General features: G+C 40.8%; 1 protein-coding gene across 1 annotated transcript; it reads left to right on the plus strand.

Annotated features, from left to right (window-relative positions):
- Positions 1 to 469: 469 nt before the first annotated feature.
- On the plus strand, positions 470 to 22,612 carry tnfsf10l (TNF superfamily member 10, like). Its single transcript, XM_067444600.1, has 5 exons — positions 470 to 852; positions 7,458 to 7,607; positions 14,339 to 14,375; positions 14,593 to 14,694; positions 19,270 to 22,612. The coding sequence occupies exons 1-5, from the start codon at positions 655 to 657 to the stop codon at positions 19,722 to 19,724; spliced, it is 942 nt and encodes a 313-aa protein (XP_067300701.1). The 5' UTR covers positions 470 to 654; the 3' UTR covers positions 19,725 to 22,612.
- The last annotated feature ends 671 nt before the right edge of the window (positions 22,613 to 23,283 follow it).

Consider the following 23,283-nt stretch of genomic DNA (forward strand, 5'->3'; position numbering starts at 1 on the left):
GAAATATTAAAAAGAAAGAAAGAAAGAAAAGATACAAGACAAAAACACTCAAGTGTATAATTTATTTATTTTATTTTCCCTTCTTCGTATCCTTAAACCTTATACACTAAATGATAAACAACTGGAAAAGTCATGGCTTCAAATATCGTTGTCGATAAAACCTTTTGGAGTCAAAAAGCTTGAGAATCAACCACTGGTTGAAATGTTTTTATTAACCCTTGCTCGTTCTCCAGCATGAAAGAGGGGCAATATGTGCGACCAATGTAAGCATATACCACAATAACAATTTAAAGTGATACAATAAAATTTAAAATAACGATATTTTTCGATCTAGCTAGTCTATTTATTCATGTTGCAGAATCTCATTCGGGACGTATTGTATGAGGAAAAGGGTTAAGGAAATCATGAGGAGTTGCAGTAGAGAAACTCTTGAGACTCAACCCCTCAGCGTCCACACACACACACACACACACACACACACACACAAACGCGCACTAGTCTTACAGCATAGTGACTGACTACATGCGAGTGTGGGACAGACTCTACCCTCCCACGGTCGCTCTGGGCCAACAAGAAGGAGTTTATTCAACGTCCCGCTGCTGATTTCTATTTGTTTGTCACTAACTGCGTATCTACTCACGTCTTAGGAATGCCATGGCTACTCAGAATAACCAGGATTACTTCAGGTCGGTCAGCAGCGAGTCCACCACATACATGATGGTTCCGGCGAACAGCCGTGGTCGAGACTCGCCGTCAAAGTTATGGATCGCAATGGTCGTAATCGTGGTGGTCGTGCTGCAAATCGCTTCGACCACCGGACTCTTTGTCTACTTAAACATGTCTTTATCGCAGGTGAGCACTGATTTGTTTTTCTTGTCGCTATTAGATGAACAGGCCGTGTATTAAAATTTAGTGAGTTTCATGCCACCAAGTATTTTTGGGCATCACATTCGGGGCGACGGCCCTTCTGCAAGCGCGTTCAAAACCCAGTGCACTGTTTAGACAGCATGTTCGCTCGTGTTTCCCGTGCCCGTGATTCCCCAAAATGCTGTCAAGGTAGGTAGCTCACTAAATTTTGACACACGATCAGACCATGTCTCAACAGAGGAGAACTTTTACCAAGTTGCAGATCAGTTTTTATTCCAAAATACATAGAGAGTGCTAGAAGTAGTCAAAGGGAGCATAAAGCATTGGAATTGTGATGGGGAAAACATGGAGAAAATGTAGCTTCTTGTAATTTCATCTGATCATTTGCAGTTTTAAGACTGACTTTAAATGCATTCAATTCACAAATATTTAAAATGGTTCATATCAAGATGATTTCATACGAATTCAGAATTAAATTACATTGATAAATGCTATAATCTCAGATTATTATTAATAGTCATCATCATCACGAACAAAAAATAATATACAAATTACTGTGAACAATATGGCCTGCCAAATTGTTAACAGTATAAATTAAATATGCAAAACTACTGAAGAACTTTAAAAAAAAACACAACAACAAGGAAGACAAGGAAGTCATGTACTTGTTTCACAACATTGTATTGTGTAGGACGCACTTCAGAAGTTCTTCAACCTTTTCTTCACCTCAAAAGCATGCTTTACTGTCTGTCTGGATGTCATGAAGAATCAGCACAATACATAGACGTAGTAAACACAAAGCAGCATAGAATACAACATCGACATTTTATAAATCAGAGCCACACTGTTGAGTTTATTGGATAAGTGTCCTTTTGACAACAAGTATCCTCAACCGTATGTAGTGCATATCTATCATGCTCTGCCTTCTTGTGATGAAATTATGCTTTTAGTCATACTCTCACCCCAAACCCCCAAACCTATAGGTTGATGGGATTATGTAAGCCCTGTTATATTGATAAACTCTGAACCCATATTAGAAGTCAAATAAGTTACTACCTATGCTGTAAGATGCTTAATATAAAAATGCCCTTCGATCAGCAAAGCCTGTAAAACGAAAGCGGTGGGTGAGATAAGACTGATTGTTTCAAATAAACGCTCTACCTCTTAGGGGAAAACGAAGGCGAGGTTAATTCACGGTCACACTGCAAGACTGTAAACACGACAGAGAGGATAACGGCAGAAGCTCCCACGCAAGTCATCACCATTGAAATTACACAGAGTTCCGGCTGACCTATTTATAAGTAACTACAATTGACAAAATCTGTTTAGATTAGGTGTCGGACTGAGCTGGAAGGTGCCAGGTCATGGTACCGTCTGGTGCCTGCAGCTCATACCAGCCTCAATCTCCTTCTTCCTCAACCGAAATGATACGTGCAGTTCTAGACTGGCCCCTCAGCAACAATAACAGAAATTCATTGTAAAGCAATACCCTGCAAGCAAATGTTTGTCTCCTTTCAGGCTCCCCATGGTAAACCTCCTGTGACATTTCCATTGCCAAGATCCACAACGTCTCACTCTCTCACCCTCTTGTTTTCCCCTCTCCTTCACGTTTGGTCTTTATTCTTATTCAATCTTTCCCCCTCGTTCTCTCTGTAATATCGTGCTTTTTATGTAGAACATATAATTACATCTAATTGTGGCTGCTTTTCTCTGATAATTCTTTGCGGATTCAAGTTACGTTATGTTTGCCAGGCCGAAGAAGGCATGGATAGTTTCCAATGCTACACACACTGGTTCAGCCCTTAAATACAAAACTGACATGAGGACAAAGCTGCGTATAAATTTCACAGATATAAAGCAACTATACATATAATTTGTCGGCCTGCATTAGGTAGCACAAAGTAGCTTTTTACTTTTCGTCTTTGCTGAATAAATTAAATTAGGCCAAGCAATGATTCACTTCTAGGTATAAATCTTGCGTAACGCACAAGACGCGGGCTTTTCTAATAAATCTGAGAAGGGTTTGAAATATCTCCTGGACTATTCCGAGGGCCCTAGTTATGATGAAGTTTCAGTTGTACATGAACAAAAAGCCTTAGGAAAATATTTTCAAGGATTAAACCTCACCGTGGTGTTTGCTGAAGGATTAAAGATCTTTTTTTTTTCCCAGAGGGACGGTCATCAATTCAACACAATGACAAGCTGAAAAGGCAAAACGAAACAAATTGAGCTATTGTGTGAGAATGTGCTGAAAATAAAGACACATATCTCTCTCTCTCACACACACACACACACACACACACACACACACACACACACACACACACACACACACACACACACACACACACACACACACACACACACACACACACACACACAGCTGTTGCCTAATGAACATTCTTCAGCACTAACATAAATATCCTGTGCTCATCTTGGTGCACTGGCCAGATGGGATGCTCACAGTGTTGTCCTAAATGACGAGTAAACACCTCCATTTTACCCCATTATCAGAGCCTGCAAGGACAAACAAAGCTCCGGTTTACACCAACAGGACAGCTAATAAACAATGCTACTCCCTCATTTAGTGCCATTAGTACAGCAATGAAAACACTGCGGACTGAATGTTCCAAAGACATTTAGGTGCGTTTTATTTGACAATAATCAAATGTAGCGCCTTTTCTGATGAGATTAGCCCCCTAAGGAAGCTAAAACTTGTTATTCAATCAAGTAACTTGAGTTAAACTAAGTTTATAATTACTCCAATCTGTCCATGTCAAGTTTAATTTCTGAATTAATTATGTGCAGAGAAAAAAAAAAGCAAACAAATCCTGCTTCTCAGAAGTGTTTGGATACTCTAGCAGGGCGAAGAGAGGGCCCCATTTGGATCGAGAAAAGAAGCCGGGGTCCACTGACAGGCACGTAGTTAGTATTCTAGAAGTGTAACATTCAGTCAGACAGAGCAGAACGGGACAGCGATGGCGCGAGACTTCATAGAACACCCAGAGGGCTTTAAAAACCCATCACAATGGACTCTTAATAAGGCCTGTCTTCATTGGCCATTTACCAGAGATTTATGAGCCAATGAGAGGAGCCAAGACAAAGGTGATTATGGAAAAAAAGGATAGTTACCCTTGGCGACCAGGGCTTTTGCCACACACAATGGCATGGGCCATTGTAAAGTCGAATGTTTGTGTGTACAGGTGTGTACTAGCGGGCCGATGGCATGCAGAGTATGCATTCTATCACTAACTTTAACTCGTTGTTTGTGTCATTTGTAGTCATGCGCTAATTTTAGAGAAACTCGTCACTGAGAGGAAAGCACCTACTGAACTTGTTTGCATACTTTTCATTGTGTGAGTCTAAATAAAACTCAAACTTTACTCAAAAAGGGGGTTCCCTTCTTCCCGTGACATGATTTATTGCTTTTAGAGACTCGTCGACCCAAGGCCACAGCATTGCTTACTATTGCCAAGACAGGTTTTGACTTCTGTGTGGTCTTCTTGAGAAGGAAAGAGAATGAGAACAATCTCCTCTGAGTTCATTCTTTGCCAAATGCACAAATTGACTATTTGGCTGAAGTTTCCTTTGAAGACCTGCTTAGACTAACCTGTTGCCCTTGGGGGAACTCATCCGAAGTTGTAGAGCTTCAGCCCTCGCAGATCATTTAGATCACAACCAACTTTCAGGCTGCTTTCCTTTCTTTGAGACCACAGGGGGGGAACTAGAAAAAACATACACATGGATCATGGATAGACGAAAAAGAGAGAAGCTAGAGGAAGGGTGAGACGTTATGGTGAGATGCAGAGACAGAGAGCCCCTGGCATGGATTTAAGTTACATGCCTGGTTTCTCTTATTTAATCCTTTCCCAAAAAAGCAATGGATGTGGAGTGAAGCAGAAAGTTCAGTGGTGGCTTCTTTTCCCCAGCTACAGAAATCAGGGCTAACACTGAAGCATTGTTCCCCATTTCCTGCTGCCCTCACTGGGCTCAGAAACCCTCCTGAGCGCCACTTGTCTCACTACCAATGACTCAATCTATGTTGCTTTAACTTATTATACCACGTATTGAGCTACATGGTTTTGTGAGTCGGCCCATCTGTGAGCGATTACATATAGCAATACTGTTGGAGTTTACATGTATTAGGGTGTAGCAGCATTGACCCAGAGTTGTTTAATTTATTTTCTATAGCTCATGATGACAAATGATCACTTGCTGGCTCACACTTATCCACACCCTGGACAGTACTTCAGATTTCAGGGCATGTGTAACTGACCCATTTCTATGAGAGAAGTAGCAGGAAGTACAAGACAAAAAGTTGTTTACAGCTATGAAGGTTTCGAACATGTATGCGCAAGCACAAGATATGACGCATCAGATAAACTGGGTTTTCGTGATGAAACCTTGACCTGCCAGAAGGCATTTCTGTTTTCCATGTCAGATAGCTATAGCTCAGGTGGTAAATATAGCTTATCAGAGTAAGCGACCTCTAATTAAAATATGTTTATGCTCAATATTTGTTAATGCATTTGTTAATGAGTGTCATGAACTAAAAACGAACAGTATGTTTACAGCATATATTTATTTGAGCATATATTCAGGGCTCACCAATTAGAATTCTGCTGGTCTTACCACAAAAGTTTGGGGTTAAAAGGATTTTTAAAAATTAAAAAAAAAGTTAAGAAAGTAAACTAATTAATGCTTTTATTCAGCAAAAATGATGTATTAAATATATAAAATATTTAAAAAAAAAATTTCTTTTGTATTTTTCTATTCATCAAAAGATCCTGAAAAAAACACAAAAAACATTAAGCAGCACACCTGTTTTAACGGTGATAATAAGCATCAAAGCTTGAGCATCAAATCAGCAAATGATTTCTGAAGGATCATGAAGACTCGTAGCCTAGAAATCTAGACGCACCCTAGCGGCAGCAAATCTAAGCTGCCCGCGAGTGTCGTCTAGCAACTCTCAATACACTTCTGAGCTGTAAACGGCAAACTGTTGTCGGGCCAGTCACATCGTGTGTAGCGTCGTGGGCGGGGCCATAATGATGACGGCCGAGTTGCGTTTGCGTGCTTCTAGTAAACACAGAAACTGGCTAACAGCGGTCTTTCGAATCAGCTTTGACCGCGACTCTGGAAGACTTGGAGTTAAGCTTTTCTCTGAGAAAAGAACAAAGAACGGCACTGAAGTCATTCTTAAGAATGGAAGATGTGTTCAGAGTTTAGCCGACCGGATACGGTGAATGTTTAATCTTATCAACAAGCTCTGTTTCACCTTCGTTGCTCTGGTTGGTGGTAGCGCTATCCTATTGCGTGCAGAGGGAGTTTGAAAGACAACCGTTTATCCCGCCCCTCGGATTGAGCCCTGTCTATGGTGAGTTTCCAGACCAAACATCTTGATGTGGGTCTGGCTTGTCAGGCTAGAAGACTCGAGTAATGGCTGCTGAAAATTACATTTTAAAGTATTAAAATATAAGTTTATATTAGCCAGATAAACTTATGAAAAATGTGCATAATTACCAAAAGCCATGTAGAATACATCACAGAAAACCAAACGTTTAAGTTTGTTAAAACAGATGTACAAGATAAATAAAAGCATAACTCAGCTGCACCCAGAGCTCTGTTTCCCTGGCATTGTTGATCCCTGATATGTGTGTATATACTGTATATTGTCAGTAATGTTTAAAAATGTAACCGTATGGTAAAGTGCGACCAAACTAGCCTTTTTTAATATACTTTTCTGCTTATGCTGAAGTCGTTCATTTTAATGTGCTGATCCAGGACCGGCCCAAGCTTACCCACGAGACCAAAACCGCAAACCGTTGTCGATCAACACATATGAACACGTCAGGCCCCAGTCATGTTAGTGCTTCCAAGACTAGGACCAGCCTCACATGTGTGGTTACACAAGAAATTGGAATACTGGTCTAAGATCAGTCTTGAGCTCTTCCTGTGAGCACAGCCCTGCTGAACATGGGGGACCCTCATTACTTGCCTGACTCGCTTTGAAAACCGTAAGGCGGCGAGAGTTAACGAAACGCACCTTCTGCTGCCACGCTCCGCCGGCGACTGGAGAGTCATTAGGAGCTTTGGCGGACCGTGACTCAAGGCTTCGAAATTGCACACAGAGATCCTTAACTGGCAACATATATTTCTTGGAGCGGCTCCGGGTTTCTGAACAGGGACAGAAAGAGAGAGAAAGAGACTGAAAATGAGAGCAAGGGTTTCAGGGCAAGGTCATTCGAAGTACCTCATTATGTAGGACATACCTCTCCAGCTGGCTTTGAGCTGAACTTGTACCCCATTGGCTTTCCATAGCCAGCCCCATTGCAGATGTCCTCATCTAATTTCCAGGAAAAGGTCAAGAGGGAAACGTGCCCTCGTTTTGATCTTCAGCCTACGCTTCGGCCTTGAACAGATTGTTTCCTCATTGAGCAGGCTTCAGCCCCCTGTTTCCCAGTTTGCTTCCCAAACCAGTGCTGTTCTCATTGCTCCTTGGGATGATGTGGCATTCAAACCACATTTTTAATTTACTGATCATAGGGTTGTAATTTGGACTTGTGTTCTAATTTTTATCCTATTGGCAGGTAAAGAGTCAGGGGGTTACAGAAGAGCTGCGGTGCCTGGGCTTGCTTAACGCCCTGGATAAAGACCGGGACATTCCCGAAGACCTGGCCCAACTGTTTGGAGAGCCTTGCATCAAACTAGCTGAGGGTATCAAGTCCTACATTTCCAAGGTGAGTTCAAGTCTTTGTTTGATTTTACTTGTTGCACAACATTCTGCCTTCATTTGTCAGAATATCTGTCGAGACAAGCCGTGTCTGAATAACGGCTATTAAAAACAACATCTACCTTTTTAATGCATGAACACAATTGTAGACAACAGTTGCAAGTGAAGTTCCTCACAGCATGAAGCAACTTGTTGTTACCATAAATGTGTCCTGGCAAGTGATTACAATCTCCTAAGGGAAGAAAAGTGGATGGTTGAGTCATGGGAGAGTTTTTCAGGCATTTATGCTTGTATATGCAGCATTGTAGAGGGTGACTCACCCTCTTGTCCTGATCATGAACCAGTCTAGCAGAGCTCAGATTTGAAGGAAATGTCTTGGTTTTCCCCTGGCGTGGCTGGTTATCCGTTCAGCATCCAGCTTTCCCCCCTCACAGCCTTCCAGGGTTTTTTTACATGAATACAACTGACATGTTTGATAGCCTAGGGCTTGGTTTTAGACAGAGTCTCATTCTAAAGGTGTGATTGGACTTGCAAAGCATCAAGTAAAGTCTAACACTTATTTACATTAAACACACTACCATTTAAAAATTTGGAAGCTTTTTTTTAATGTTTTTGAAAGAAGTCTTTCTTTCACGGCTGCCTTTATTTGATCAAAAATACAGTACACCGTTTTTAAAGTTTTCCCTGTGATACAAAGCTGAATGTGTCTTCAGAGTCTGTCAGAAATCATTTTAATATGCTAATTTGGTTTTCAAAAAAATAATTCTTATTATGATCATTGTTGAAAACAGTTAATATATTTGTGGAAACCATGTTTTTTTTTTGTTATTTAGAGTTGAAAAGAACAAGCATTTATTTGCAAATAAATCTTTTTATAAGTGGGAAAATTTGCTGTGACTTTTGATCAGTTTATCAGTTTAATTGATCAAATATTAATTTCTTTTAAAACAAATCATACTGAACCTTAACCTTTGAAGGCTAAGTATTATGTTCAGGTAGATAACAAATAAATGGATAATGTTAAGATGTCATACTATTTTGTCTAAATAAATCAAAATGTAAAATGAATTATGCGCAAATACAATACATTTAATATTTTTTAATATTGGCAGATTACTGTTATTGTACCAATATATTGTGCATCCTACTTGATTTTATCCATCAGAGACAATAGCTATTTGGCTATTGGTTAACATTATACAATAGCCTACAAGGAATAAGTGAGATCAGCAAAAAAGTAAAAGTTGTCTGCAGAAGAAAACCTTTTTTTTTCTTTGGAACAACTCACACCAATGAATCATTCACAGTAAAACCAGGAAACATTTGGGGGGGGGGGGGGGGGGGGGATATGGTTCATTTTGCATTATGGTGTTGGAACTTCTAATGCCTTTAAAAAAAATTAAAAAATAATTCCATGCCACCCCTTTGTTTACCCAAGTCCCTCAGCTCCGGGAATATATGTTATCAGATTTTACGGAGCATGTCTACCCCCCCTCCCCTCCTGCTGCTATGCACAACAGCCCGTGCGTACCGTCAAATCTTTCACTACTAATTGAGTGAGGCTGCAAACAATTTATTGGCACTCAGAGACAGAGGCATTTGCCTCTTAATTAAAAACACATGCGCCACTTCTGAGAGATGCAATTATGGTGCGCAAAAGAATTCCCTGATCATGCTAAGGGATCGGTCAGTGGAAAAAGTAAACAAATATTGGTGAGTTTTGCCAGAACATGGGGCAGACTGAATGCAAGTCCCAAAATACATGAAGAGATAACAAAATAATGTGCGTGTGCATGCATGTTCACACGTCAATGCGAATAAAAGTGTGAGATTCAGATTTAGACGAAGAAATTTCCACAAAGAGAAAGAAACAGGCCGAACAAGCACACGTCGAGGCTTCGGGCTCTTTTCCAGCTTCATGTCAGCGCAGAGGTAAAGCACACAGAAAAAGAATGAGAGGATAAGGAGGATCGAGAGAGTGTTCGCAGGGAAGGAAGGGAACGAGTGAGTGAGGAGAGATGAAGGAAATGCGTGTTTCTGAAGCGAAGACCTTCAGAATCCTGAGAATGCCAGAACACCTGGTAGTTATTATGGAGGACTCAAAAAAAAAAGCAAATAGAAAAGTCATACGTCCTCCAGATTCTCGACTTTAGCCGGACTCAGCACACGTGAAGCACACACAAACCACTGACCATTGTTGCTCCTTGACTTTCCATGGCCCTTGTTGGGTTTTGATGTAACGCATAACACAGAACGTTTGCACAGCTAACCAGAGCATAAGAGCTTGGTTAATTCACCGAACAGATGGCTGCGTCCGCAGAGAATCATGCAGGCTCACATGTAGAAACCCAAACGCAAGTCAACAAATCAAAAAAAGACACTACGACGACATCCAGAATGGATACGTCCAGCCCAGAAATAATATCAGCATTCCAAGGATTATTACATCCTCGAACTGCACCTGAACAGGACCCCGCATCAGCTACTTATTGAGTCCTCTCAATATCCCTAAATCCCTCCTCAGTGTCCCCCAAAGCTAAATGGGACGTTTTGTCCCCGCTCTCCGCTTGTCTCGGATTCTCCTAATGACTCATTAGATGAGGAAGCATCTCGTCTTCGGGCTCACATCCGCCACCGAGGCAGCGCTGCATCACCGCCGGCGTCTCAGACAGATTTACGATGAAAGCAGTGATCATACTCGGGGCATTCCGCCAGCCTCAGAACAAAAACAAAGGCCATCTCTGTCTGCCCTCTAACCCTTTATCTTCTGCAGGATCATAGCTCAAGGACTGTTTTCGATGTTGTGGTCGCTTTTACTACATGTGGTTTGTCTGAATGAATGTTTTGTTTGTTTGTTAAAACTTCGGGAAAGTACTATCTAGTGAACGCAGAGTGGGTTTGCTAACAAGTGAACACGAGATTCGCTGGGGTGAAAAGGAAGAAAAAGAGAAAGAAGTTAATAAAGTAATAAAGGCCGGTCCAGTTGGTGTTCTCATGTTGCTATCCATGGAGTACACCAGGGCTCGCCTCCTGCCAAATATGCGCTGAGCTCTCAAAGCTGGTATTACTTAGAGTCGAATTTCAACGAGTGCTCCACAGCGACCTTCCGTCAAAAAAAAAAGAGAGAGAGAGAGAAAAAGAAAAAGAGATTAAGTCGGTTTAAAGCCTCGGAAGTCTTCAAGCCCATTCTGCACACCAAAAGAGAGACTGAAGACAGCCTGTCACATCTTTACCACCTCATTAAGTGTCTCTGTGGCAGAGATCCCTGACGAGAGCGAGAGAGAGAGAGAGAGAGAGAGAGAGAGAGAGAGAGAGAGAGAGAGAGAGAGAGAGAGAGAGAGAGAGAGAGAGCGCAAGGAAGGCACAGGCACAAATAGAACTAACCCCGATTGCTTTTTTTAAAGTGCAGGGTTGCACCAGCTGCTTGTAAGTCTTAAGACCTAAATGCAGAAATAAAGTTCACACAAATCATGCTCTCTCTGATGTAATCCAGTCTGTCATATTACTGGCAGACCAACTGCATTACATACTCCCGGTTGGAAGATTTCGCAAATATTTAGTTTATACAAAGGGTTGCATTTGATTTAGTCAAATATAGTTCTTATTTACGTTACAACTAGGCTAAGCTGTAACTGGCCCCAGGTGAATAGGTACCGACTTTTACGGAGGGGGAGGAAAAAAGAAAAAGTGAGAGATTAACTCTCACAGGGCTTAAGGTCAGATCCAGGAGACCGTTGTGCTCTATAGTGGAACGGCGAGGTCTCTGGTGAAGGGGGCCGGGGGACAGAGGAATGGGGCCGACCTCAGACGGCAGCCAAGAATGGCAGGAAACAACTTGTAAGCATATACACACACCCCATTCATTTAAAGGCCCATAACAGGCGCGCACTGATTTTATCCAGCAGTGAGTGTGTGTACAGTGTGTGTTTGTGTCTATCAGTACTGTGGGTTATTAGCCGTTTACCTGAGTCACACCAAGCAAAGTGTAGCGCTCTGGGATTTATTGTTTGCCATTCTCTATGCCTCAAGGAAAGCAACAGTTATTTATTAATAATCCTCCTGGCGGAAGGGAACACGCTGTGCTTTAGTATCTCAGCGGCAGAGCAAACTCTGGCACTGGCGGCCGCATAAAAGTATTGGATTGCCATCTCGACTAAACTCAGCTGGGGAGGACGCTAATGGCTTTCTCCACGCGCTGTGTGCATGCACTCGCCCGCTTCCTGCTCTAGGAGTGGAGGAAAAATCTTCCTCTGCCGCACGCCTTTTCTGGCACATGGGTGTAGGGGCCAAAGGTTTAACGCTGGGTGTGTTTATTGTTATTGTTGAGGTCTTTGTATGGGTCTGTTCTCTGCCCTCCACCTTCTGAACCCTGTTGTGTTTTCCAGAAAACAGACTGCGCACACACTTTAACCAGGCCTCACTGTGTGCAATGCTTGTGTGAAGGATTCTTATTGCATTATCTGTCATTTAAGGGAACCATTCCAAAAAAAACATGATGGGATCTATTAAGAATTCCATAAGATTTTCCTGGATAAACCAACATATTCCTACAGGAGCTTTCGATTCTTAATTGATTCTTACAGTCCTGTAGAATTTTGTATAGAACCTGACTGGACAGCGAAAAGGAAATTGCGCATGGAGGAAAGGGAGTTTTAAAATCCTCAAAGATTTTATTTAAATTATTTTTGGTCTCAAATGTGTGTTTTGTGTTTCCCAAATTATCTTTAGGATCTTTTTACAATGTCCTAGCGACAGTACCAAACAATAAAAAAGACTAATATCCACCCAGAACACCCTAGCAGCTGCATAGCTACACCCTAACAACCAGACATAATACCTAGCATATATCAATAATTAAAAATCCATCTGTCCATTTTTCTGTCTCTCTGTCTATAAGGTCCTAGCAACCATCCAGAACACCCTATTAACTGCATAGCAATACATTATCAAACCTCCAGAACACTATAGCAACTGCATAGCAACACCTTAGCAACCACTCAGAATACCCTAGCATCCAGCTTGTTGCCATGTCCTAGCATCCACCCCAAACACCCTAGCAACCACCTAAAAAACCTTAGCATATGCCTAGCTACCTCCTAGAACAGCATAGCAACACCGTAGCAACCACCCAGAATACCCTAGCATCCATCATCTTTCTGCATTAGACTAGCATTCACCCCAAACACCCTAGCAACTTGTCAAACACCATTATAGCAACCTTCTAGCAACGAACAAAAACACCCTAGCAATTGCATAGCCTATCCATTTATCCATCCATGTATTTATATAAAAATAAAATGTAAATAAAAGAAGGAAAGAAGTTAATAATTATAAAGACAAGCGGGGTGATTTCTATTAAACCATATTTTTCCTCTTATTTTTCTCTGATATGCAGCATGTACAAAACATGCTAGTAAAGCAGCCTTTATCTGCTCCGAGGCGTGGAATTGATTTCAGAATCATTTAGTGTAGCAGAAATGAAAGTGAAAAGGAAAAAAACGTCAGAAATCCATCGCTGCTGTGGCCTGAGTGAGATTATGTCACGTTATAAAGCCTGCAGGCGCTCGGCTGTCTGATGAATGGAGAGGAGAGAGAGAGCGCCAAGAACAACAGAGACTCCATCACACGCTCACTCATGGATGATGCCAGACAGAGAGGGACTGGGGGGAGAGAGAGAGAGAGGGAGAGAAGGAGGAAAGGGTATAAACTATAATTCCTTAAGAAAAAAAGTTTTATCAAACACAGTCATGTCAGAAAGCTTAAATTAAAGTGTTTGCCTTAAAAAGCCATTCATATTTTAGCATAGAGAGTAATACACAACAACTGGACATAACATAACATACTGCGAAACACGGAAAGGCAAAACACTATAAATTTTATAGACTAAAATAGATTTACTTGCATGCCAGACTTTATATTTGTCTTAACTCTAGTGTTTAACCTTTATCCAAGAAGTATTCAAGAAAGTGCAAAGAAAATGTGAGGTTAAAACCAACACCTGAGGGAGTTGGGTTAAACTTTGGCTTGTTACCTAATAACTTTCTTAAATCTGAACAGCTTTATGGATTTTATGCACTACATTTTTTCACCACTTTCTTGATGATGTTCTCTGTTTGGTATTTTTCACTGAATGGTATTAATGCAGCGATTCAACCACTGACTACATTTTAAACAATTCATCAAGAGTTTTCAATTAGTTTAATTTAGTCCAATCAGATGGTGTTTGGAACATATTACCCCTGAGCTGAGCCTGGCCCGGGGCAGTGGAAATGAGCCAGTAATCAGAGTGTTTTTAGTTCAAGACCCAGTCGGTGGAACTAATGATCTGGATAGTGGGCTTTGACTGGTTGAAATATGGCCATCACAGACTACTGAAAAACTGCCCTTTTAAAAGGTGGCCTTAAAAACTATTCTTAGTCATTTCATGCATTAGCAGACTCTCCACCTCAACACAAAGTAAACATTTCTGTCCTTAGAAACTCCCGTCTTCAAAGGCACAAAAATAAAAATGAAATTTCTGTAATAAAATGGATGATTAACTTATGTCGCTGTTTTGTAACTTGTGGTAAACTTTAACCGCAGTCATCTGCCAGTGAGACAAACAAAAAAGGAGGAAATATACGAGTGTAAAACTGAATCATCCAGTTTCACATTCCTGTTAACAATCTACAATTTGAGGAGTCATCATATGTCACTCAGTTGCCTGTACTAATGGAACTTTTTTTGTTTTTGCCACAGGTTACAGACAGCATCATCTCCAAACAGGCTTTACATGGTAAGTATATGATCAGTCATCGTTTCTCTACAATTGCCATAAATCAAAATGACAACACAACGCACAATGCTAGGTGCACCAGGAATAATGACACAAAAATATATGATAACAATACACAATGCAGTTCAAAGAACAGGTTAAAATCCTTTGCACAACACCAGTGAATATTTTATGATGTATTTGAAAGTGCTGACTGTCTACTGTCTGTCTTTCTCAGAAGCAAGAGCCATGCCCCATTCATATAATACATCGGGTTCAAAGTTCATGACCACAGTCACACAGAGGCCATCAGCCCACCTGACCCTTAGCAGCCTACCAGGTGAGCCTGTGTGTGTGTGTGTGTGTGTGTGTGTGTGTGTGTGTGTGTGTGTGTGTGTGTGTGTGTGTGTGTGTGTGTGTGTGTGTGTGTGTGTGTGTGTGTGTGTTCTTTATTGTTAGATTTTTTTACATTTAAGTAATTTAATAATAAACAATAAAAAATATGGAGTGTTTATTTACACCAAGTGCAAATAGCGTGCCTTGCTGGTAAGAGCTATTCACATTAGCTCTGCCTAACAAGACACTGGCCCTGTCCCAAATGGCACCCTAAACCCTCACGGTCTCCTCTGAGTCCGCACTTTTACGACGTAATGCCGCTTTGACTGCCAGGTAAGAAGTCCTCTGCATAGTTCACAAACTTGTGTGCTCAGCTAAATGCGGGGTGCATAGCAGCCGCAAAGGGGGCACTCATGAGCACCCTTCCTTTAAGCTTAAATGACGAATGGGACACCCTACGGTCTTGTGGACTTAACGGACGTGGACGCTGCAGCCATTGTAAATCCACAAGACCGAAAGATAGGGCCACACACATTTAAATGTCTTTAGTGGTGCAGTCAGCAAAGCGTAAGGCTTGTGGAAAAAAGTGTTTAGACGTGATCGACCCGGGTTTGAATCCGCCTTTTGCCAAGCTTGTTCCCCTCCCTTTTCCCATCACATATCACATCAGAAAGGCATTAACTTTCAATAAAAATTAAGAAAATGTTCTAAAAGGTGAAATAAATTGCCTTATGTTTAGGTAGGGTTAGTAGCAGTTGTAGGGAGGGATTTTATTATCCAATTAAGGTGCCATCCATTTGATATTTTTAAAGGTCCCATTATTCGCGTGTTTTCGAAGCTTTGATTATGTTTACAGTGTGCAATATATCATGAGTTCATGTTTCGCGTGTAAAAAAACACAGTATTTACAGCGCTGTTTCCTCTGTCCTAAAAACGGCCTGATGATTTCCTTCTATGAAGTCCCTCCTTCAGAAATACGTAACGAGTTCTGATTGGGCCAGCGCTTCTCGTGTTGTGATTGGACAGCAGCATAGCACAATTTGCCCGGAAAGGTCCCGCCTCTTACCATAACGGGGAGATGCAAGCGCTGAATGCGCTCTTCTCCACGTGGGAGAACAACAAGACCACGCCCCTTTTTTTTGTGTGTTCTTGTGGGCGGGGATGGGTACCAAAACCCGGTATTAAACGGGCCCCGGGGCTGAATTTTGAAAGACCGTTGTATCGATAAGCTCGGACGTTATCGGTTCTGCTGTCGGTATTTTTGAAAATGCACGTGACGTGACGTGACGTGACGAGAGAGAGAGAGAGAGAGAGAGAGAGAGAGAGAGAGAGAGAGAGAGAGAGCAAAACGCCAGCCCACGGAGGACAGAACTAAACATTTAAATAGCCTAGTTTCACTTTACACTAGATTGTGATAATGTGATTTTTTTTTAGATTTTGGCTTCTTTGGCAAAGATTATAATTTTGATATTTATATCTAGCGCAACTTAATTCCCCTTGCAGCAGTTGCCTACGCTGTCATTTCTCCATATAACTCAAACGTAATGACAGAATCAGCACGATCGGTGATTGTTGTGTGATTGTGTAGGTTCTAGTGATGTCATTAAATCCCTGCACTTCCTGCTGTAGTCCAAACCGGCCGTTCGCTGTAGGCTTTAAAAGGGAACTTCTGTTAAATAAAATATCTCGCTTGGCATTGAACTTTGAGCTTTATAATTTTACAGGTATTATTTATGCTCTAACAGCAACATTGCACACTAATAAAAGTTGGAAAGATGGAATTGCAAAGAATGGGACCTTTTAATAAATATAATAATCTACAGTATGTTATTATAGCCCCCTGTTAATGTACAATAATACTAAGGTTCAAGTAGTATGTATCTGTCAAAATAAAGTATAAATAGCATCTAATTACTATTTACACATATTCCAAAGAACTGCTACTTTTACATGGTGTACATAGAATATATCACTATTTTCACTTAGTGCAAATAGCCGCTGCCATAAAATAATATATTCAGATAGTAAGCTACCTATAACCTGGTATATAAAACAAATTTGACAATAAAGTTTTATGTCAAAAAGTCTTTAAGCTCATGGTATCACATTTTGGTCTGCGATACACTACATGACTTTGCCCAGATTTCCCCCTAGATTTTGGCCAGTCAGATTTGACAGATTTCACAGAAAATCACCTGTACGATGGACAGACTTTGATTTTTTTAAGCTTTCCGACCAGTTGGAGGATATCAAACATGTTAGTTAAAAAGGGATATTGCAGGTTAGAGCCCCCAGTGAGTCAATGTATTGAAAAATGTAATTAAAATGTACTTGGTTATACAAGGTTATATAGTATGCCCTTCAATGTTAAAGTAATAAAGGTAGCATAATAGTAGCAAGTAATAATGATAGATTTTTATTTTTATTTTTACTAATGCTCCCTTTTCACAATCCACTCACTTCCTGACTGATGATTTTAGCTTCAGACTATGATTTCATCCAGTTGGAGGATATCAAACATGTTTGATATCTTAAGCCGATGTTCGAACACATATTGTTTTCATTTGTCATGCATTTGCTAGCAACGAGGCATATGCTGCTGCGTGGTTTCTTCTGTTCAGCTTGAAATTCTGTTAGTCTGTGATCCTCAGTCTTTAAGTGTATGATGCCAGTTTTTCCTTGTAATGATTTACAAAGTTAACAAATGTATTTAAAAAAAAAAGAAAGATCAGTAACACTTTAGAATAATTGTCATTAATTGACATTAACTAATAATGAACTGCACTTATCTTTGTTAATTTCAACATTTACTAATGCATTATTAAAATCTTGTTAACATTAGTTAATGCACTGTGAACTAACATGAAAAAACCATGAACAGCTGTATTCTAACAAAGATTAACAAATACAGTAACAAATGTACTACTCCTGGTTAGTTCATGTTAGTTAATACATTAACTAATGTTAACTAATGGCCATTATTCTAAAGTGTTACCAAAAGATCTGTTTTTAGATTTTAAAAGTGTTGTAGTGTATTCCAGCCAGTACTGTACATGCTTTAAATATGCCCTTCATGTACATGACCCATTCATCCTGCTAGGAAGTGGCAGAGCGTCCCCATGTCCTAAAAAAGCATGGCAAACAGCTGCAAAGAAGAAATCTGTTATAAAACAGCCTGAAATTGTTTAGTTATGTAGTCACAGCAAAATAGTATCACTAAATATCCCAAAATCTTGTCTGTTCTTTTGAAGTACTGCTACTCGGATCAAAGACCTATTTACAGCATACATGCCAGAAAAACAAAAGATATTTCTTCTGTCACGCATCTCAGAAGAAAATTAAACCGAGTCAAACCAGCTTTGTTTCTGGAGCATGAGTCATGATCGTTAAACTGCAAAGGAGTGCAAGGACGGTTTTTTGGTTTCGTTTTTTTTTCCACATGCATACATTATTCACAAACCTGTCTGCACAGTGCTTGATGATGGATCACGAACACGCACTATGAAAATTGCACATGCCGTTATCTTCAAAAAGCCGAAATTGTTTAATCCACGAGAACATCTATATTAACCGCCGCAGTGGGCTTTCTTACACATCTGTACTTCATATGTGTTGTTCTTTATCACTTTTGTCAGAAGAACGGCCCTTTAAAAACTTTTTGAAGCAGTAAATCAAAGAGTAGGTCTAGCGTGTTATTGATCTTCTTTGAGGAATGTGGCTCATTGTGTTTGAGGAACACGCCGCCTGCTCCTCCATGTTCTCTACACCTCCCTTCCTCCCCTGCCTCTCTCCCTCTCTCACTGTTCTTCGATTTTTCACTCTGTCCGTGACTTCCCCTCCTGTGCAGCCATACCTTCCTGTTCTGATCTCTCCTGTGCTAAGACAATCCACCAATCTTTCATTCCTCCCTTATACCTTGTGAATTATGTGCCTTGCACATAAATTAAATGGCACCTGCTCCTTGTTTTGGAACATTTATTCTTATTTTTCCTTCTTTGGTTTGGGAATTATGCGCTTTTCCACATTATGCTTAGTTAAATGAAAAATAATAATATTTACATAATACTCTTAAAGGGACAATTCACCCAAAAATATCCGATAAATTCTCAATATTCAAATTCAAAACTCTTTTGGTTAAATAAAAAAACTAAAAACAAACAAATTGGTCAGGCATCACATAAATGTTCAGTATGAAAACTCAACATTCGATATGAAATATAAAGGGATAGTTCACCCAAAAATGAAAATTCTCTCATCATTTACTCACCCTCATGTTGTTCTAAACCTGTATGAATTTCTTTCTTCTTTTGAATACAAAAGTACTATTTGGTTACCTATATTCTTCAAAATATCTTCTTTCAAATTCATACAGGTTAAAAACAACACGAGGGTGAGTAAACGATGACAGAATTTTCAATGTGACCCAAATATGCCTCCACTCCTGAAAAGACACTCACACACAAGTCCTGTCCTCCAACCAGCTCCAAAAGTTGGCTTCTAGTGATCCTGATGCATGTTTAAGAGTGGTTTAAGAGCACCACTGTGCTAACCGAAAGTCTGTCTCCTGCCTTTTTTTCAGGTGGCGCTCAGTACTCCACCCCTCAACCAGACCTGCACCAGTCCTGCCGCCATCCTGTACGTTCCTGGGCCAACCAGAGCTTCGGGGCCCATCTACACAACATGACACTGGCCAACGGGCGCCTTCGCGTACCCCAGGACGGGCGCTACTACCTGTACTCCCAAGTGTACTTCCGTTACCCCTCTCCCAGCGAGGGGGATCAAAACAGCGTGAGCCACCAGCTGGTCCAGTGCATCTATAAGAAAACCTCCTACCTGAGGCCAATTCAGCTGCTGAAGGGAGTGGGGACCAAATGCTGGGCTCCGGACGCAGAATACGCCCTTCACTCAGTGTACCAGGGCGGCCTGTTCGAGCTGCGAGCGGGCGATGAGGTCTTCGTGTCCGTCTCGTCTCCAACGATGGTGTACGGCGAGGACTCTTCTAGCTATTTCGGAGCTTTCCGTCTGGATCTGTAAGAGCACTCAGAGGAACCGGATCGGGACTACATTACCCACTGGGTGGACTGTTTTGGGGATGCGACCCAAAGAGAAAAGACTAATCCCATTGTTCAACTTTCCTTTCTTTAAGACTTTGAATATGTGAAGGATGCATGAATGAGAGACATTTTGGACAAGGTTATTTCTTTTATAGACAGAGGAATGTATGTATATTTCTACAGAATCACATCAAAGATGTGAATCTTTGAAACGGTAGCAGAACAATGAACATGAGAGACAAAAACTCACACAAAGTGAATCTGTGCCAATGGTGGATACGGTTTGACGTGTGAACTCCGCTGGCTCTTGTCCGCTGGAGGGGAATATTTTTTGTGTACAGCGGATCTAAAACAGTTTAACAAACAGAGATATGAGAAGAGATTGATGACAGCGGGAATGTGGAGGAAAGAAAGATGAGAAGGGAAGTATGTAGCTCTACCAGCCTCAAAGGAGCATCCTGGCAGGTTGCAGTACTTCGGAATTCTCCCCGTCCTGTCTGACCAGCGGAGCAGCATGCCCGGGACAAAAAAAAGGACCTAAAAACTTTCGCACGCGGACATAAACACAGAGGAATTCAGCCTGTTGCATAGACTGCATTTGAAAACACTCATACTCCCGAGTATTTATGGCTTCCACGCATGCAAAACACAACGATAAGATAAAAACCCATACGTTTAGTCTCGGACACAAATCATTATTACAAGTCTCCCTCTGCTGTCTGGTCTGGGGTGCAGGAGGAAGTACTGTCAGGGAGAGACACGTGCTCCCCAGCTCACGTGGTCCCGGCAACACCAAAGGTTAAATAAACACTACGATGCACGGTTTGTTGAAATGTCGCGCCCATATAATGCTTTGTTTTTGCTAGTGCTGTACACAGATACGAAAACACACCCTAAGTGCCCTGAAAAACACTCTTCCTATAAGTGGCTCTTCATACTTGTACACCCATCTCTTTCTCTGTGAGGTTGGTTGGTGCAACCTGTGTATATATTGTATTTAATTCAGAATCATGAGGTTTGGAACTGAATGTATAAGCGTTGTGATGTTCTCGCATGAAAATCCCACAAAACGAGCCTCCCATGGTAAACGCAAACGCCGTGGCGCTCTCCAAATGAAGCGGCGCTGTGAATCTTGATACAAGCATGTTTTTTTTTTCCGGGGAAAAGGTGTTTGTTTGAAGGAGGAGAGGATGATTACTTTCCACTGTAAATGATCAAGTGCTGTCTCAACGGTGTTTCTGAGGAAAAAGCACAAACACTCGCTTGGGTTTCATCGTAAACCACAAGCGTGTTTTCTTCTCTGTGGACTCTGCCCCAGTTTTTACTGATAAGTTAGTGAGGAAAAGGGCCCCTGCCAAGACAGTTCCTTAAATCACATTTTACAGCGAGAGCGATCGAGCCAAGACTCCTTGTGGCATTTACCAATGGACATAATGTTAGTTATACCACACATTACAAAACTTGACTCAGCCTGACTCTTATCTGCAATTTGTCTGGATTAAGAAACTTGGATGTTAATTTGATCCAGAGGGGGTGCACAAGTTATTCTTCTGCAGGTTAATATTTTTGGTGCGGACGCATTTCTTTTAACTTGTACAACGTGCAGCAATGCCAAATGTCGCCATACAGGGTGCCTTTTTAGGTCTAGAGAATGTGACGTCAGATACCACTAGGTTTTGTATGTGTAAAAGTGCCTTTAGGCTGTCGTTATGCACTGATCTCTCATTCTTAACAATAACTTTTATCATGTTAAGGGAGGTTCAAAGCGTTTTAGATTGGTTTGAAGTCATACATGACCTCATTAATGCTTAGAAACCATCATTAACCACAATTTCACAGCCCAGTGAGGCCTTGCACATCATCCACCTAATGGAAAATTGTTATTATTTACTCACTCTCGTGTCATTCTAACCCTTTCTTCAGTTGAACACAAAAGATTTTTTTGTTTTTTGTTCATACAATGAAAGTCAATAGGGTCTAAAACAGCATTGGATTGCATTGACTTTCATTGTTTAGAAAAGGAGCATTCTTTAAAATGTCTTTTGTGTTTTGCAGAAGAAAGAAAGTCATACGGGTTTGGAGGAAAATGAGGGAAAGTAAATGGAAGAATTTTCATTTTTGGGTGAACTTTCCCCAAAGGAGTCTGGATAATCCCACTAATTCGCACTAACCGATCTTATTATCCCAGTCAATCTGCTTCGGCCCATCCAGGGTCTTGTGTGCGTGTGCATGTGTAAACAAGTTGAAATATCTGTACAACATAGAGGTCGTGGCGGGGTGAGGGGTGGCCAGGAAAGAAAAAATATGGCTGAATTCCTTCAGATCTAGACGGATTACAGCAGGACTTGCCCTCTGAACCATGAAGAACCACAATGTGAACACACAAGACAAATGTATGTTAGGTGCGTATATACGGGAGTGTGTTTTTTAATTAATTGCTTGACTGGTTTCTAAAACAGTGGATATGATGGTTTGCATACTTTGAATAAATCTTTCAAGAGTTCTGCAGAGACTTTATGGGACTGCTGTGAAAAACTTAAGGGGGGCAGAACAGTGAAATCCAGTGAGCAACATGAACTGTCAGTTAAAAACAAAAAGACTATTGTGTTTCTTTTTCCAGCGAGAGCTTTTGTTTTTTTTCCTTGGGATTGTTAAATTCTCTGACCAGCGATCTGTGGGACTGTTTTCCATTTAAAGAAAGACGTTATGCACTGTTTACCAATGTTGCGTCTCCATCTTGGTAAGAATGTACTGATATCTCTCACGCGCTCCCTCTTTATTGTATGATTTTACAATGTCTGATCTGTGTCATAAAAACAGAAGTTCAAGGTGTCATTTTCAACAATTAAAGTGCCTTTTCAAATTAAAGTGCCTAGTCATAGTTTGATAACCTCTTTCCAGCATGAATTCTACACCATTTGTTTTCTTTTTCTTTTGCCAAACTTGCACACACAATACCACAACTTACCCACCCACTCAGACATACATAGCTCTCTTACACAAAAGAGGATTTCACACACACACAAATGTTTGTTTTTCTATCATGGAGGGGACTTCCCATTGACTCCTATTGTTTTATGCTCTTTGAATAGTCTTTTATTATTATCATTGCTTTATACTCTTTTTGTTTAGCTTTTTTTAATATCTGGGAATATTTTAAATCAGAATTAGATTTTATTTAAAAATCTTTATATTTAAATAAATAAATAAATATATATATATATATAGACCATGGATCAGACTTGTTTGTTCAGCATATCCCAGAAGTAGGGAAATTGGAGGCAAAGTCAATACCTCAAACATGGTTGTGCTCCTCAAATCATTCCTGAACCATTTTTGCTTTGTGGCATGGTGCATTATCCTGCTGAAAGAGGACACAGCAACCAGGGAATTCCGTTTCCATTAAAGGGTGTACATGGTCTATAATGCTTAGGTAGGTGTACATATCAAAGTATCATCCACATGGATGGCAGGACCCAAGGTTTCCAAACAGAACATTGCCCAAAGCATCACACTATCTCCGCTGGCTTGCCTGCAGC

Source organism: Pseudorasbora parva, chromosome 1 (assembly GCF_024679245.1).
Source record: "Pseudorasbora parva isolate DD20220531a chromosome 1, ASM2467924v1, whole genome shotgun sequence".
Lineage (NCBI taxonomy): Eukaryota > Metazoa > Chordata > Actinopteri > Cypriniformes > Gobionidae > Pseudorasbora > Pseudorasbora parva.

Excerpts from the sequence above, each read along its gene's own strand:
- tnfsf10l (XM_067444600.1), top strand. The coding sequence starts at position 655 with ATGGCTACTCAGAATAACCAGGATTACTTCAGGTCGGTCAGCAGCGAG. Across the intron at positions 7,608-14,338 it reads TCAAGTCCTACATTTCCAAG|GTTACAGACAGCATCATCTC; the intron begins GTGAGTTCAAGT and ends TTTTTGCCACAG. Across the intron at positions 14,695-19,269 it reads GACCCTTAGCAGCCTACCAG|GTGGCGCTCAGTACTCCACC; the intron begins GTGAGCCTGTGT and ends CCTTTTTTTCAG.